Raw genomic sequence first — 18,611 nt, 5'->3', positions numbered from 1 at the left:
GAACCAGCAAGGGTTTCATCCAGCTCCTCCTCCAAAACACGCCCCCCAAATCGGAGCCAGAGGAGAGCCCAACCACAGAGAACTTCCACTCTATGAGGGCAACCTCTGAGTAAAGTCCTGCCTACAACCATTCATCTCCTCCGACCCCCGCCCAGCACTAGACCGCGCTCCTAGCACCGCGCCTTCTTCCGGAGCCTCCTCCGCCGGGCTGGCTAGGGGTGAGCGCAGGGGTTAGTCAGTGCGCACGTGACGCGCGATGCCCACATGACAAGACCGTGGGCGGGGGAGGGGGACAGCGGAGCGAAGAAGGGGAAAAGTTACAGAAGACCCGTCAAATCGCCCAAAGCAATTTGTCCCTTCCCTTCCTCGCCAGCAGTGGCTCACGGATCCCTAAGGGACAGCTGGGAACCCAGGCGTCTCCAGCCCAGTCCCAGAAACGTTGGACGCAGTTCTCCGCTCACCCCACCACCCTCTCTTCCCAGACCCGCTGGTGATGCCGCTGCACCCCAAAGTTGCTCCTTCCTTCTTTCTCTCCCTTCCTCCCCTTCCTTGTTTCTTTCTTTCCTTCCTTCATTCCCCAAAAGCTGTTCATCCACTTAGGGTGATGCCACTGACGCACATTCAATTTGCCCCAGGATCTCTGAGGAGGTCAGACCAGGCCGAGCACCTTCCAAAGGGGAGGGTCTAACTGAGCAAACAAAGTTGCACGCCACACCGCAACCTGCCCCTCCCCTCCCTTTAGCCCCCAAGTGGAATCCCCGGCAAAACTCACTTGCACTGCGGGTCCCCTCTGGCCCCTACCCCATCATCGCGCAACACACCCCTTTCAACATGCGCGCCCACCCTTTCATTGCCCTGCGCCCCGAGCGGTCCCACCGCCCGGCAAAACACTGAGCAAGCCGCTGCGCTCACCTTGCTTGACACACTTGAGCCGGAGGGGGTCCTTGCAGTGTTTGATCACGGCCAGCACGTCCCTGATGGTGAGCCCCGCCACGGGGGTCTCGTTCACCTCCAGCAGCAGCTCCTCCGACACCAACTTGCTGCCGCTCTCATAGGCCACCTTTCCGGGCTTCACCTCCCCCAGGTAGGGGAACTGTCCATTCTCGGCGCCCCCCTTCAGTTCAAAGCCCAGCTGGCCCTCCGGGTTCCTGCCAATGACACTCTCATGGACTTTGCTAGTCCAGTGGCTTTTCTTTTTCAAGCTTTTGGACATGGCAGTGGGGCGAGTCGCCTCAGTTCCTGGGGCTCCTTGGGGTTAGGGGGGGTGGTGGTGAGAGAATGAGGATGGAGGAGCAAGGGGGCCCAGGGGGAAGAACAGCAGACTTTGCCTTCTCCCCCCTCTATTCGGTGCTTTCCCTCTTCTTTGGATGGAGTGTGGACGAGGAAGGGGGAGGATGAGAGGGACGGCTGGGCAGAGGTAGGAGAGCTTGGGTGAGGTTGTGCTGTCCCTTGAATGACACTCAAGGCTGTGGCCCCGCAGCAGAGGAAGCAGTGGTGGTGGCGTCGGCGGCGGCGGCGGCGGCAGCCGGAGCTAGCAGTAACCGAGCTGGTGAGCGGGTGCGGTGGGGGTGGGGAAGGAGGGTAGGGATGCCGGGGGCCACTCCTGCGTGGTGCGAGTGGGAACGCGCGCGCGCGCCTGGGTGTGTGTTGTTAGCTGATATCCATGGCAGCTGCAGCGGCAGGGTGCGTGTGCGTGTGTGTGTGTGTGTACTAGTTGTACTGTACTGGCATAGGGGAGGAGGCAGGGGAGGAGGGGCGCGCGCGCCGGGTGGGGAGCCAGGGAGGGCTTCGCCGCTGCCTCCCTCCCTCCCTCCGCAGCTTGACCCGGTAGTGAAGGCAGAGAGAGAGGCAGGCTGGGTCCGCCTGGCAGCCTACGGGAGGAGGCGGGAGCCGGGAAGGAGGGGAGCCGAGGCCCGGCGTGGGGAGGCCGGCAGGAAGGGCCTCGAGCCAGTGCGGACCTTTCTTCAGCCTCTGTGCCGCCGAGCCGCGCGCCAGGCTGCTGTGCGAGGAGGACGCGCTGACTTCCTCCGACCTGCGCTCCTATGGAGCAGAACTAGCGGGACCTGGACTTTGGCGCTCCTGGTGCCACATCTCGGTCTCTGCGAGCCTCCTGGCGTGGGATCCTGCCGTGAGAAGGAACTGGGGCGGGGGACCCGGCGGGGCATTGCGGGAGAAGGCCTGGGAGCCCTGGGAGACTTGTGGCCTGGGGGAGTTCACTGTGTAGAGAGGTTTCATGTCTTCATCTATACAGTCACTTATTTGTCTCAAAGTTCTCGAAATTCCCTCTTAGAGAAGGAGAAAGTTAGAGAACTGGAGGCTGCGTACCCTGATTGCGCAGAGGGGAAGCAGCCTCGCGTTCCCCCGGGCAGGCCCCCTCCCGCGCGTCCCGCCAGTAGGGGAATTTCGCGGAGGGTTGCGGTAGTCTAGTGAAAGGCTATCCAAGGATAAGGGGCTTCGCTTTTCCCAAGCAGGGGAAACAGAAAGGGTCTACAGGGCTAGGGGTGCATGTAACGGATGCAATGAGCAGCCTCCGCAGAGAAAATGGACAATTTAACTAGGGACCTGCGGCCGAGAGAAGGCAGAGGCGCTCCCTTGCCCATGAAAGCCACCAGAGTCGGCTTGTACCTGGGGAAGAAACCTTAAGACGATCTGGCCCAACACTCCTTTAGTCACAGAGAAAGGGGAGAAGGCTCCGAGAGTGAAAATGGCACAGTCGGAGCTGGAACTCAGCTCGCTGACCCCAACCAGTGTTCCCTTCTTTTCGCCAGGTTTGCATCCAGGAGAGGGGAGGATAGGAGCAAAAAAGGATGCAGGGAGGCTGCTGATTTCCACAGGAGAGCTATTTCCTGTGAGACATTAACAGTGATTTTTTTTTTTTAATTCCTGTAACTGGTAAATGAATTTCATTTGCTTAACTTTTAAATGATATGTTTCAGACAAAAAAAAAGTTGCACACCCACTTATCTCTTTAAAGCAGAGGATGAAAAGCACTGAACAGGTAGGATTCTTAATGTCTGAGATGAAGGTGATGTAGGAGGCAAACAGTACAGTTAAAAATGTTGAGTCGACCCAAACAGAAACACCAGGTTTCAATCCAAACTCTACTGCTTACTGAGAATGTGATCTTGAGTAAACTGACCTTCCTGAGCCTCAGCTTTCTTAGTTGTTAAATGGACTTTAAAAATACTAATCTGTTAAGACTGTGGTGAGAATGAAATCAGGGAAAGCAGGCACAGCAGTGCTCTCCTGGCACAGGTGAGTAGGCGTTCGAAATGATAATTCCCTTCCTCTTTCCCTCTTAGGTATAACTTACTACTTGGGGATGAGGGGGATCAAATGTAGTCAGAACTGGAAGAGATCTTAAAGATGATTTGTTTAACCTTGTGTCTTTTTTCACTTGAGAAAACAGATCCTCCATAAGTTGGATGCACTAGTGAAGCTTATTCAGTGAGCCAGGGGCAGTGCCAGGATCTGAAGCCAGATCTGCAAGCAATGCCCAGGAGTAGGCAAGACTTGATAGCAAAGCCTAATCTCACCCAGAGAAGTTGAGTGTTAGCATTATGAGGCATAGTTCTAAATAGAAACTCATCATGAGAACCGAATATTTATATTGTAAAACCAAATGACAAGCTACCATTCATGGAAGATACTAATATTTATTAGGTTCTAACTACATGCTAGATGTTGTTCTATAGGCTTTACACATAATACTTCATTTCTCCTGACATTTTGATAAAGTAGGTACTGTTATCTCCTTTTACAGGTAAGGAAACTGAGGTATACAAGGATGAACTTTTGCAAGGCTACAAATCTGGTCAATGGTGAAGGTAACATTCAGACCCAAGTGGTTCAGCTCTAGACTTTGTCTCAGTTACTGAATTGAACTCTCTGTGCACTTACCATGTGTCATACCAGCTCTCAGTACGTAGTGTCCCAAAAGATTGGGCCTGCGCTTTCTTTCAGGGGGCAATTAGGAAAAAAGTAAACAAATGGAGCAGGATTTGGGCATAACAGCATGCTTCTCCCATCCCCCAAATCCCAGAAGTGTCACTGGGGTATGTGCCAGTTAATTTAGCACTCTTCAACTTCACAGCCACTCTTCTTTGCCCTAAATTGTGACATTAGAGTTGAAATCTGTAAATGTCTTTATGGTCAGTTGGCACAATGTTTAGGTTTGTCAATAGAAGGTGCTAAGGAAACACTGCAGAAAGAAAGGGGCTCCTTTTCTTGGTTCCAGTGCTTTCCTGCTTGCTCCTACGGTGTGGTGGCCAGTGAGTGACTTTCTGACCAGTGGTGTGCAGGAAGGCCATGTTACATAATCTTCTGTAAATTTGGCCAGTTCCCTAGTGTGTGTCTTTCTATGGAGTGCTGCTGGCATGTCAGTGGAATGGCTTCCTAGCAAGTTTTACTGAAAACACAGCTGATGGTTTCCTCAGCAGCCTAGTGTGTGACACCTTAAATTTCTGAATCATTAAGTGGACCACAGCCATATTATTTCCAATGAGGTCCTACTCTCAGGCTTAGTAGGGTGGCGGGTGGGTAGGGGGAAGTTCTTCTTAGTTATTCTCTCTTTGGGTACTCTCCTGTAGCCTGACAGATAGTGACTATTCCCAACAATCACTATTGCTGTGTTCTTTAGTGGGCTTTTTCCCTCTCCTAATAGTTAACACCCTTTGACAGGATCTTGACTGATAAAAGTTGAACCCTGAGGAAAGCACTATCCTTGGAGTCAGAAATTGGGATCAGACTATATTTTTTCTCTCTATTTTTGTATTCCTCACATTCACTTTATTTACCCTTTTTGGATTTTATGCTATGTCAAGAAAAAATTATTTCATCACTAAGCACTCCAAGTGTAGAGCAGAACGCTAAATATTGCATGCTATTCCAGAAGAAAAACAGTTTAGGAATCCTAAAAGCCAAAGAAAGAAAGATATGAATGCATTCAGTTCTTAGAAGAGTTCTATGGGATAGATGCTTGTGGCAGACATAGTCTCCACCCAAATCTCCTAGGATCCCTTTGGTTGAACTGAGTATCCTTCCTCTAGCTTCTGCATTCTTTTGCTTCTTGCAGGCTTCCCCAAGACTCTCTTTGGAGGAATGCCCAAACGCTACTAGACTCACTTTGTCTACTGACTCAGAGAGCCAGACAAAACCACCTGCAAATTTACTTCTTTCCCAAGATGCCCTTTGCCAAGGACTTTCCTATAGAGTATAAAAGACCAGCCCTCTTGCCTCTAGTAGCAAGAAAACCTGAGGTGTAATTTACACTCTGAGACTCCCCTGTAGAATTATATTGATGTTAGGATTTTGCCTGAAACCTCCTCCTTCCCTATCTTGCTTACTGTGGTACATGATGAGTTTTTCCCGATAGCATTTCTATAATAAATCACTTGCAGAAACAATCTTCATCTCAGAGTTTGATCCTGGGGGTCCTGACTTAAGACATTACTATTCTTTCTTTGTTTCTTTCTTCTTTTTTTCTTTTACAGATGAGGAAACGGAGGATCAGGGCTTTTAAATTGCCGCAAATCACACTACCAATAGGAGGTAGAGTTGTGGTACCTTTTTTAGAGGGACCATTATTTTGCTGACTACAGTATTGTAGGGCATACAGTGTCTTATCCACACTGTTTCTGAGTCCAGTCTGTCAATATCAGTACTCCATGATTATTGTGTTTGTTTTTCTTTCTCTTTTTTATCTCAAAAATCTCTATTGTGATGCAAGAGACCTTTCTGAAACCTCTCCTTTTTTCTGTGTTTAAAACCACCCAGTGCCGCCCAATAAATACACAGCAAAGTCCAAACTCCTTATCCTCCTTGGATCCTCCTTCCCACACTTTTTAACTGTTCAGCCATATTTCTGCATGTACTCTGAGACTGGAATCCAGGGCAACAAAGCTAACGTGGGTTCTCCAAGATTAACACAAATGAAAGGAGGCCCCTTTATGCCATCTATTCTAGGTCCCTTGGAATATAATTAAAACAGGAATTTCAACATTGAAATGTAATTATGTTCAGATAAGGACAGTAAGGTACAGTGGCTTGAGCCAATCTCCCACCATGTCTGGGGACTGGGACAGCTGACCCAGGTGTCCTACCTAAGGCTCAGGCCTGTGTCTTCACTTCTCCTTTCAACCCTTTACTTCTTCCAGAGTTGAACGCCTCACTTTCCTTGGCTCACTAGGCCATTTCATGGTTTGTGTTTGCCCGAAATGCAACCCTTTCCCTGCCTGCTCACCCTCAAAGAAATACCTCTGGGCCCACTTTCTTTCTTGGAAGCATTTTATGATTCTCATTTCTGTTACCAACACAGCTTTTATTTATGTCTCCATGTATCCTTTGCAGAAACACAACTTTCCAGGTTCTATGTTTTATTTGCATTCTTAGTGTCTGGCACATTGTCTGACACAGTGTAAAAGCTCAGTAGAATTTTGCCTGATAGCAGATGTGTCTAAAGTGAGGGTGTCCAAAATTTCATTAAATGACCACTGCTTTAATATGAATTCTTGGTTAAGGCAGGAGAATCGCTTGAACCTGGGAGGCAGAGGTTGTGGTGAGCTGAGATCACACCACTGCAATCCAGCCTGGTGACAAAGGGAGACTCTGTCTCAAAAAAAAAAAAAAAAAAAAAAAAAAAAAAAGAAAGAATATATATATATATATACACATATTTTCTTTCTATAAAAGTATATATATGAATTCTTACTGATAGCATTAAACGATTATCTCTTTACACTCATAGTAATGTCTTACAATAACAGAATGCAGGAGAGCACATATCAATGAAGAAAAGACAAAATATCCATGAAACTGAGGTTAAGAAACCAGTGTCTTCAAGAGCTGGGGACAGCTCTGCATAAACACTGGGTCTACGCAGACTTGAGAGATAGTGATGACATGGTGAGACACAAACTCGATCTATTTCATAGTTCGTCTGTGATCATTCCTATTAATAAACTTATTTTCACAACTGTTTCAATATTCACACAAAAATGTTAACCCAATCTGCAATTATACCCCTTGAATGTAAAATAAAACAAAAGCCCACAAAAAAAAAAAAAGAATCCACACTTAAAAGGTGGATTTATTTAGCACAGTATGGAGTTTCTTAGACTTCTCTGTCACTGTTTCTAACAATGACATACTCAACCCCACAAAAGCAACTTTATTTTGTCTCTAGTTTTCATCTGCAAATTCATGTGGATTTTAAATTCTACTCTTTTGTAGGTTTGTATTTGTACTATTATAAAATGTGACTCTCTTTCCAAACTTTGCCTAAATTGCAGAATGATTTTTCCTGTTTATTCAGTGGTTTCCAGCTTTCCTGGCCCAGTCCGGGATTCTGCTCTTTTGCAGGTTTGTATTTGTACTATGATAAAATGTGACTCTCTCTCCAAACTTTGTCTAAATTACAGAATGATTTTTCATGTTTGTGCAGTGGTTTTCAGCATTCCTGGCCCAGTCCGGGGACACTGTGGGTGTGTCCAGCTTAAGTCCAGTAACTGGAAATACAAGCCCAAGTTCTGGAGAGTTCGAGCTGCAGAGATATATATGGAGACACTTTCAACCTTGACTCATTGGCCATAACCAGCAGAGTGGAAAATAGAAGAAGAGGAAAAACATTGAACCGCAATGTTATAACATCCTTTACTAGGCAGAGAAAAGAGGAAAGACCAGGAAAGAAAACTGTATTACAATGTGAAAATGTAATGTTGAGAAATTCAGGCATCTTGGGGTTAGTGAGAAGTTTTAGGGGCTTGGACTCTTCAAATCACATGTACAGAAATGTGTATTTTATCTGATATCTTATCAAATGACATTTATAGTGCTAATCTTTATCTCAAGACTTCACATCTTTTGGTGATTGCGTCTTTTAGGTTTATAGCAGTTAAGTTTGCATGAAAGCACCAGGGCTGTTTCATTTCAGTCAAGAATAATGTTCATTGATTGTGTTTCTGCATTTCATACAACTATTTTAGAACTTGTTTTAGTTTTATGAGGGAATAATTGGTCCAACTTCTATATAACTCAGGAATTTACTCTCAAACAACACTGTCAATTAGTTACCTATCTCTCTGCAAATGATCTGGGAACATTGAGAGGAAAGGAAGGAAGAGGCAAAATCTGACCACTTAAATCTAAGCAGATTAGATCATTTTGGTTGTTAGAAAGTCCTGAATGATGTGACTTACGTTCTTGTAAAACATCTCTTTGCATAGATTCATGGCCCAAACAATATATAAAGAGTGGAGAAGGAACCGCAGTTGCAAATAGTTCAAATCATTGCTCCATCTTAACTATGCAGTTCACAAAGTGTGAAGAAATTTGATCATCGAAAAAAAGATAACAGGAAAAAAAATAATGTTTTGTTCTGTGACTTTAAAGTTTTGCAATATTTTACGTACATGATAACGGGTACTTTAATAAGAACCCTTGATACTTTTGTTATTGTATTCAATATATGCTTACAATACAACAGGATCGTATTGTTTGGGATTTGGAAATATATTCTTTCTTATGCAATCTTATGCAGTGATACTGCTTGAATATAATTACGTGAATTTATCTTTCTTTTTGTTGTTGTTGTTTTGCACTCTACTTATTTGGTGCCTGTCAGTCTTTTATCATCAGTTTATATTCTACTAAACTCAAAAAGACAATCTCATACCTTTTGTAATTGTAGGCATTCCTTACTAGATTTTTAAATAGACTTCAAAAATTCAAGTACTTTGATTTCATGCCATCAAGTAGCTGGATCTATCCCCCGCCGCCACCCCCCGCTTTTAAATGTTAGTGAGTAGTTCAATTTCTGTCACTTTCTAGTTTGTGAATTCTAAATCTTTTAAAACAATCTTGCCATTTTTCATGCACTTATCCTTACGGAAAACTATGAAACACTACTTATCTCTTACTTTTATGTTTTAAACTACTTTTTTATGTTACTATTCCCTCTGCTTTCTAAATGCACATATTAATGTATTCTTTTTATTCTCTGTAGCTCTTCTCAGTATATGAATTCAGTTTCCCATCAATCCCCATACAATTTTTAAAAATAAATGTGAAATATTCTGTTATTTTAGTATGATATCTAGTGCCCATATTCTAATTCTGCCTCTTATTTTTAAAATAATTGTATTATTCATTTAAAATGACAACAATTTCAATTTCAAGAAAGTGAAAGGAAACAAAGGAATAATATTATGGGTTTAATTTTTATCAGTGAACTTGTAGGTGAAGAAAAGGTTTTGGGAAGGAAATGAACATATTATACTGCAAAATAGTAAGGAACAATCAGATGTGTTTTCTAGTTTCTGGAAAAGCATGTTTCAAGAAATTCAACGACAAATTCATCATGCTTGCTTAGATTGTTGAGGAGCAAAAGTGCTGATGAACACTAGGAAGCAATGAGAATGTAATTCTAATCATACTGTTTTAATAATTTTGCAGAACTCTCCAAACACCGCTCTGTGTGGATGTCTTTCAGAATTTTATTAATACTAGGGGTCTTATTCTGCCCTTTTCTCTCTACCACAATATATACATTGTATCACACACATATATACACAGTATTGTGTGTATGTGTATATATATAGTATTACATGTATTGCACACACATACACATTTTCCAAATATTACATATAATTTCACGTAATTTATACACCTATTAAGGCCCAACCATTTTCTTGGATAGGGGATTCTTTGGAAGTCCAGCTTAAATAAAGCCCTTATAGAACTTTTTTTTAAATTTATACATAATCACCTACAGTAACATTATCTACTGAACTCTTAGTACATGCTACCTGAACCTTTTATCACGTTTCTTCCTGGCTTGTATTACAACACTGTTGACATATCTCAGCCTCACTTCTAGGCTTCTTTGAGAGCATGACTCATGTTTGTATTCCTCACTGAGGTTGAATGAATAAGAGAAACTACAGTAGTAGGAAAAAAACTGCACATGTAGATATCAGTGAATATGAAAGGGTCAAATGAATCTATTATAGTAAGCACAAAATCAACTGACACCAACAAAGTAAACCCCAAAATTTTAATGGTATTTTAATAGATCAAGAGGAATAAGCAGATTGCTATCTGGGAAGTTGGTAAAGTTTTGAGACAATTGTCTCCTACTTTCTCTATCATGGGGAGTAATTTTAAAAGAAAAATGGAGGGTAAGTTTCTTTGAGAGAAAATTGTAGCTTAAAACAGGTCATGGGATAATTAGAAATAATTTAATTGCTTTAGAGGATTTTAATCTTTCAACTGCTCTCAATTAGATCCTAAGGCAATAAAAGAATCAGGAGGTTTGGAAAACCATTGTCTGTAATCTCTGAAGAAAAGTGGACATTAGGGGAGTCAGTTGAAAAGCGAAGCTATCACCATTTTCTAAAGAGGACAAAGGTGAACCTCACAAACTATAGATCAAAAAAATAGGACATCGAGAGAAAGAATATGAAGCTCACATAGGTTCACAAAGAATGAGTCAAATCAAACAACATACATTTTTATTTATAAAGCATGACTTGTTCATTGTCAATTCATGTTAGCTTAATAATTAGGCATTAATGCCATCACTGCAATGCATATGTCAGCAATGAATAATCAAAGGCCAGGCTTCCATCATTCTGTTTAATATCTTCGAGTAATGCCTATGTTTGCAAATGCTCTTTTAACACATTCTCCATATGCAGCCTGTCCAGCACTGCACACAATAGACCTGTTACTTCCCCCTCACAAGCACTCCTAATATTTCATGTGCTTATCCAATTGACTTCTCCCACTGGTGCCTCATATCGAATTTGTAGAATCACACCTGCTCCTTTTTCAAAACTCTTCTGAGTTTTTTCTTAAATAATTCACTGGCTCAAAAGCTGTCAGATATTTGAAGACTAGTCACAAAATTTTAATATTGTAAATGTATAATGTAAATGTAATCAAGATTTGTATAATGTACAATGTACGTTGGTAAATAAAAGTATGCTGTGAATAAATATACAATTCAAAATTTTACATAAATATATGATACAATGTAGCTCATATTCTTTTTTTTTTTTGGTGGGGGGGTACGGAGTCTCACTCTGTCACACCCAGGCTGGAGTGCAGCGGTACAATCTCGGCTCACTGCAACCTCTACCTCCTGGGTTCAAGCAATTCTTCTGCCTCAGCCACCTGAGTAGCTGGGATTACGGTGCTACGGTGATTACTGGTCCACCACCGTGCCCAGCTAATTTTTTTTTTTCTATTTTTGTTGTTTTTAGTAGAGATGGGGTTGGTCAGGCTGGTTTTGAACTCCTGACCTCAGATAATCCACCTGCCTCGGCTTCCCAAAGTGCTGGGATTACAGGCGTGAGCCACCGTGCCAAGCCTAGTTCATGTTCTTTAAGGACGATTGTGAATATTTTTATGTCCAGTTAATTTTCATTAAGATATTGATCAGTTAATAGCTATATATGTTCTATAAATCCTATCTAGTTTCAACCTTAAATTGTTTGCATATACTAATCTAGTTTATTGTTTGCATATATTTTATAGTGTAGAGATTAGGCATTTTAATAAAGTTTTAAAATTTCCAGGACATACTGCTAATGACTATGCTTCCTACTATAGGCCACAATTTTTTTTTCTATTGTCAACAATATTTTGATAAGGATGATAAGGAAATAAGGAAATGTGTCCTTCATTTGTTAACAATAGGTGTTCAAGAATTTTAAAATGAAAATTGAAGAAGTAAAAGACACCATACATTGAGTTTGTTTGATTTCATGGCTTCAAGAGTTCAATAATTTATTGAAATATTTTACAGACCAAAGGAACAACAGATATATTGCATTTGTAAGCCCCCACATATTTTAAAGGATAATGGTTTATATATGAAAATTCCCTAAAGTTTACATTTCATCAGGAAAAGCTAAATAAAAGAAGTTTACATTTTCCTAGGACTAATAATAAGATTTATTTCCCAGTCCTCTTCTCTGGAGACAAATGTAGGTCTCTCTTGAAAAGCAGAAAGATTTGCATATGAGGTATGATTTAGAGGGCTAGAAACATCTTTTCCAGTCTCCCCAAAATGTTTCACTATGTTTTATCATGCTATCTGATAATTTTGCACTAAAGTTTTCTTTTTGAGATAAGAAAATGCAAATATCTCTGAATGCATCTCTTTGCTTTAGTCATACTCATATGGCTACTACTGAACAAAATATGTTCATTACAGGATGAAGGGAATGTTGCCAGCCAGCAAATCCCTAGAGTCTGCACCACACCAAACGTTGCTTAGCAATGTCCACGATGTTCTGTCTAATTTGTGAGGATCAAGGAGATGTTTGTGTATGTTACATAAAGCTGTAAAATTGGTATTTATTGTATGTTTCTGTATTGAAAGCTTTACAAACAAAGGAAATGGAAAGTTAACAGGTGGATATGACAGTGTGGTGCTACTTTAGCTGGATGGTAAGGGAGGGCTTCTCTTAGGAAGTGTTTTAGGCCAGGACTTGAATAATGAATAGTATCCAGTCATACAAAAATCTGGGGGAAAGACTTTTCAGGCCCAGGAGAAATGAACTTCTTTTCATGCATACAAGAATGAAAGTGAACATTACCTACTCTATGTCCTGAAGTGGGAAGTTGGCTTGCCAGAGAGTAGGTAATTTTCACTTTGATTCTTTTATGCATTCAATTATCCTACTACTTAGGTTGGTGCATAAGGGCTTCCACAATTTGGTTCCCACTTAAAATTTAAAACTTTCCTAACCCATTCCCACCATATATTGTGCTAATCCATGCATTTGTGACTTTGCATATGCTGTTTTCATTGTTTAATATTCTTCTCAGGCATTCTTTCTTTCCTGATAACGAACTCATCTTTGAAAATCCCCTTCAAGCATCTTCTCCTTTAGAAGGCCGCTTCTCACTCTCTCCTGCCTATGACCCATTGAATTGTTCAGTTTTTAAGCTGTCATTGTCTTGTGCATTTGACACATTGCTTTGCAATTACTGATTTACATGTCTGCTTTTATCACTGGTGAGGTTCTTTAGGAGAGAGACATTATTAATTCATCTCTGGGCACATATGGTCCAACATATTAAAAGTACTACAGAGTGCTATTACTATGTAGTATGTAGTATTAGTAGCAGTTACTCAACAAATCATTTTTAAATAAGTGAATATAATATCTTTTTGTTATTATGATTTAACATAAGATAGAATTTATCTTCAGAAGTTTCCATGATATATTTGTTCTAGTTAAAAGCCAATAGCCATTAGAATATTACCATCATTTAATGTAAAACAATAAAATATTAAATACAATAGTTCATATTTAATGTGAACTAAGCTCATGGAAATATTGTGTAAAGATTGAGTAATTATTGACATACAATTTTAAATTCAACTTTTCATATAGTATATCTTATGATATATTTTCAGCCTACTTTTAAATATATTGGCATTGAGAGCCAGTTACTAATTTGTCGAATTCATTATTTTAAGTTATAGAAGTAGAATTATGTTTGAGACATTCATTATTTTTAGTAGAGACAGGGTTTCACCAGGTTGATCAGGCTGGTCTCGATCTCCTGACCTCAAATGATCCACTGCCTCGGCTTCCCAAAGTGCTGGGATTACAGGCGTGAACCACCACACCCAGCCATCCCTCTGATTCTTTTAAGTACTTCCTTGTTTTCAAATGTACAAGATGTTCCATATTATTTTGTTATTTCTCTTCCCCAGCTCTGGAATCTGCCTTTCCTTCAAGGAGCCTTGGTTCTTTCTAGTGACAAATTATATTTAGATACCAAGATCTGGGTATTTGACTTGATATTGCTTTTGGCCATTGTTTCTAGTCTCTTTCAGTAGACAGAACTAAGAAATGTAAGAAGAAATATTTGAATGCATGTATATGTAATATATTAAGTACATTTAAACATATTAAATTAATGAGTTCATACTAATACTTTCAATAAACCACAATTCCCTTTTCATGTTTTCGAAGGAAAAATATACATTGTCTGTATACAGTGGACATAGATAGTAATAATACTGATCTAGAAAAGAGCAATCTTAAATAGATCCCGTTAATAAAGATAACATATCTTGGAATTCTAGATATTAAAGAGAGAGATTATCTAGAGCTGTGTTCTAGATATTTTATAGTAGATCTTTGCTGTGCTGTTTTGGATTTGTGTTGGAGTAGAACAATCAGATGACAAAAGCTCATCCCACATGGAAAAATCAAAGCATTCATTACAGAGAGAATTTTGAAATAAATGCATATATATATACACACATATATGTATGTATATGGGGGTTATAAACAATGAAGGAAGTAGTGACACTATCTATGTGGGAACAATACTAGTATCCTCCCTTTGGGTGAATCCAGTAGCTACAGATGCAATTCTGGGGACTCTGTTTAGCAATAGCTTAACTATTGCTTGGCTACAAGCATGGATAACTTGTTCAAAGATAATGAGGAGTTGTAAATATCTAAATAAACAGGATTTGCAACATAAAAAGCTTTGTGACTATGTGTCTGAATTCTTAGAGTTTTCTCCCAGCAAGACATTGGACGTGGCAGAATTTTCCATAATGGTCCATCTCGCCCTATTTCATGAAAAGCCAGAGCTTCTCTACTTCGTTTACTAACCCCAAATATATAAATTCAATAGAAGTAGTAGCCTGTTTTTACTGGTTTATTTGCTTTATCTTAAAAAAAAGGCATAAAATCTGTTTTTGATAGCATAACAAAACAAAGGTTCTCATTTTAATAATGGACCTCATATATACTTGGTAACTATTGCATAGTAATAATTTAATAACTTGAAAAATATTTATGCATGTATATTGGAAGAGGCCACAGTTATTATAAAAAATAATTTGACCAGTATTGAACAGTGCAAATAATAATTATTTAGAAGCTTCTGTGCAACAGATGCTATATGTGTTACATTTTATTTGATCATCAAAACAAGAAAATAGTCATATATAATATTATCCCCATTTCATAGAAGAAACTGAGATTACATAATTTGTTCAACTTGACCAACTTCTTATAACTAATACATAGCAGAGATAAGGTTCAAACCTTGTTAGGTTTGACTCCAGACCCCAGCCTCTTTTGAGTGCATCATAAAAGCCTTTGGTCTGCCCGTGTAACAACTTTTACTAAATTGATTTGTATTTGTAAAAGGAAGTTATTTGCCTATTTTGCTTTTTATTTGTAAAAGGAAGTAATTTGCCTATTTTGATGATCCCCAGTGTTTTTAACATCAATAAGTGTGTCCACCACACATGATAGTTTTTGATAGTTTTTAATGTTTTGTTTCCATGATTACAAGATTAAAAAACTATTAATTAGTGATACTTTTAATTTTGATTTTTATTAATTAAAACACATCTGTCTACACCGGAAGAAGAGCACTTGTGACAACAGCATAGACGGCTTCATTTTGAGGAGTAAATTACAATGGAATGTGAACCAAAGATACATAGAGAAGGCATGGACCACACAAATGTGATTGAAAGCTGGCCTGGAGTCATCTTAAATTGACTTTTTCCCACAGGGCCCCTAAAAGAGAGTAGAATCCCAACAGATAGAGTCTATGGAGAGATAGACTGCTGAGACCCACATAATGCTCAGTGAAATGCAGGCAAGGAAGGGATCCCTAGCAAAGAATGGGGAGAGGAATGGATGGTCTGAAGAATGCTGAAGGAACTGAAATGCTCTGCAAGGGAAAGAAGATCCAGTATTAACTTTGACCCCTGCCAAACCCAGGCAGCAACAATGGCTGCTCACAAAGCACCAGCACGAACGCGCTTTCTTGTGCCCCCACATCACTTCCCTTCACCATCTTGAACCCTGGTGTCATCATAAACCGTGTAAGTTAACAACTGAGGAGGGGAAGAATGATACATTGAGAAAATAGAAAAGTATCCATCTAGGCCCTACTTTCATACTGTAGGTCAGCCTTCTGTAGCATGGCAGATTAGGCAAGTGCAGAAGCCTTAATTGTGAGTGAAAGTTGGAGTTTTTATTCTGCTCTGGCTATACCTATCAGTTTCAAAACTGGAGTAGTTTAAGTGACTAAAGTACTAGAAAGATGTTATTACTTACTATAGCTATGGAGAACTGACCAAGATTTTATCTAGGGGGAGGAGTATCACCCTACAGAGCAGATTTGAAGGGACATTATGAGAGAAAATAGTTACTTAGGGTTTAAGGTTGCCAATTATGTTCTTTAGAATACCTTCATATATTTATATGCCTATATATCATATAACTAAAATATACATTTATCTGTATGTGTATCATATGGAGCACATTGTCTTTTGCAGGGTTTCTTTGTTTTAAATGTCTATTTGGTTATTTTCTTGATTGAATTTCTATGTATGCTTTTCTCTTCAATGCTGTAGCTGTAAGCAAATAAGGTAAGGACTTTACATGCAATATTCTACATGTTTTCTTTTATAATTAGAGAATATCTTATTTTATCTAAACCTCATGTATCACGTGATATATGTGACACCCTGTCATATATCATACTTGCATGCAAATGTTTATGAAACACAAATCATCTCAAATCAACAGGATCAAAATTATATTTGAAAAATGTATTCAATAAGATATGTAAGATGAGATAGAATTAATTCTAATTGAATTCACAGAGGATTTGAAATTGGATGTAAATCTGTAATAACAAATTACATTACATATGAATTACTATTAGATTTGCATTCAGGAAATTGTACTGTGTTCACATAAGAGTATCACTTAAAGAGAACATTAGAACAGATACCCTATTTTTACTTTCTCGTCTCTTTTCCTGCTCTTTTTCTTCCTCTTTTCAGTAACCTAAATGTCATTGAAAAATCTCACCATCTTAATTATAAATATTAAAGACTGATTTTGAGAAATTTAAAGAACCTAGGATTTGCATTTTAGTGGAATATAGAATATAATAAATATTTTTATAAGTGTGTAAAATATTTAAGAGGTAACAATTTTAAGATCTTAAAAGTCATCTATCAAATACTTAATTTTAGATGTTAAGGCTAGCAGAGATATTCAAAAACAGCTTCTTTACAGTTAGCTTAGAGGTTCAGTGTTCTATTGTCAGCATGTGGGCATTAAAAAAAAAGTCATTTGAAACTGATACAGGTAATTCACTCAAAACATTCTTAGATTTTGGGCATAGGTGCTGCAACTTAGAATTTAAGTGTTGTCCAAAAGAGATTAGTATTGGTCATAACATGGACTCTAAAGCCACCATTTAAATGAAGCATGTAAGAAAGAATATTCTAGTACACAAAAGTTATTAATGGCCTAGAATGACCTCCTTCTCACTCATACGATGAAAAGAATAAAGTATATAAAAATAGTTGTTGCAACGGCTATCCATAAAAAAAGAAAACCCTCCAAAATAGCAAAATTGAATAGGTATCCACAGTCAACTTTATCCTGAAAATGCCTAGAAATACTGACTGTGGTTATATAGCATTCTGAGACCAATGAATCTTCAGACTGTACTAATTTCCTACCCCAAAGCTATTCTCTAGTTCCTTCTTAGTGACAGAACTCCTTTCTGCTCAAATTTTATGCCAGATAAAATATTCACCTACTGAGACTCCCTGGCACCAGGTGTGGTCATGTAATATAAGCATAGGCAGTGAGACTAGGTATGGACCCATTAGGGGCTTCTCAGAATGTCTTTGCTTTTCTAATATAGACAACCCTTTGTCTCTTTCTGTTTCTCCAGCCTATAGCACAGCTGATGAAAGAGAAGCCATCTTGCTGCTATTTGACAAACATGAAGGTAAAAGCTTTCCTTTAAAGATGGTGGAGCAAAAAGATAGAAGGGGCCTAGACTCCCTACCTTCACACTTCCTGCTATGAAAGCATTGCTATTATTATAAGGTTAATCTGCCAAAACGGACTTCCATGTCATATGCTTAAATGCATCAAAATTCATACAATATACACTAAATTGGTAAAGGTATCCATTTTAAAGGATTAATCTGAGGGACCCACAGATACTTAACATAATCAACTCTCAGAAAAAAGAATATCAGTTATTTCATTGTGATTTTGAAGCTGATCTTTTATGATCTTTTAGTTATCAAACTGGTAAATACATTTTAACTTTCAAATTTTATGAATAAAGGAGATGAATCCTGTTATTTTCTCAGTATTAGAGTGATGATGTTTGTCATGTGTGCGTATGTATGCACACAAATGTACTCAAGGAGCCTGAAGGGGACCATGACTTTCTGGGCACTCAATGCTACTTATCTCTAACTCCTCCTTTAAATCCAAGAAGCCAAGCAATGACCTTCTTTCTCACTCTTGGACTGCTGCTATAGCTGTCAGCCACTCTGAATATTGAGAAAAATTAATAGCCAGTGATCTTTAATTTGGGAGGGAGAGTAATATAACCATTTCACATATTAGTAATTTAAGCCCTAAAGTGCCATTTTTGTACAAAGTCAATGCAGATGCTGTCTGCTTGATAATAAAAATGGTCGCTTTAAATATCACATAAGCCACCCCATCACATCCTCTCATTGAAATGAAGGAAGATGAAAAGTTACTGAGTTAGAACAATACTTGAAA

General features: G+C 39.5%; 1 protein-coding gene and 1 long non-coding RNA gene across 5 annotated transcripts in view; one reads left to right on the top strand and one right to left on the bottom strand.

Annotated features, from left to right (window-relative positions):
• MAGI2 (membrane associated guanylate kinase, WW and PDZ domain containing 2) overlaps window positions 1-1,693 on the bottom strand; it is a 1,480,053-nt gene extending 1,478,360 nt beyond the window's left edge. For both annotated transcript variants that reach the window (XM_025379587.1, XM_025379588.1), the window contains exon 1: window positions 913-1,693. In XM_025379587.1, the coding sequence (XP_025235372.1) occupies window positions 913-1,213 (301 nt within the window). In that variant the 5' untranslated portion in view covers window positions 1,214-1,693. The remainder of the gene's footprint in view (window positions 1-912) is intronic.
• On the top strand, window positions 775-18,188 carry LOC112620760. 3 transcript variants are annotated; one of them, XR_003118588.1, is made up of 4 exons: window positions 850-1,084; window positions 1,481-1,549; window positions 6,746-6,903; window positions 17,758-18,188. It is a non-coding gene; the product is annotated as an uncharacterized LOC112620760 (long non-coding RNA). The 3 variants fall into 3 exon arrangements; XR_003118586.1 differs by lacking the exons at window positions 850-1,084; window positions 1,481-1,549; window positions 17,758-18,188 and adding exons at window positions 1,878-2,128; window positions 2,769-2,892; window positions 7,442-8,676; XR_003118587.1 differs by lacking the exons at window positions 1,481-1,549; window positions 17,758-18,188 and adding an exon at window positions 7,442-8,676 and having other exon boundaries at window positions 775-1,084.
• Window positions 18,189-18,611: the final 423 nt, after the last annotated feature.

This window comes from Theropithecus gelada, chromosome 3, assembly GCF_003255815.1.
Source record: "Theropithecus gelada isolate Dixy chromosome 3, Tgel_1.0, whole genome shotgun sequence".
NCBI lineage: Eukaryota > Metazoa > Chordata > Mammalia > Primates > Cercopithecidae > Theropithecus > Theropithecus gelada.
The sequence above is the reverse complement of the archived record's forward strand: the minus strand, read 5'-3'. Positions and strand labels throughout refer to the sequence as shown.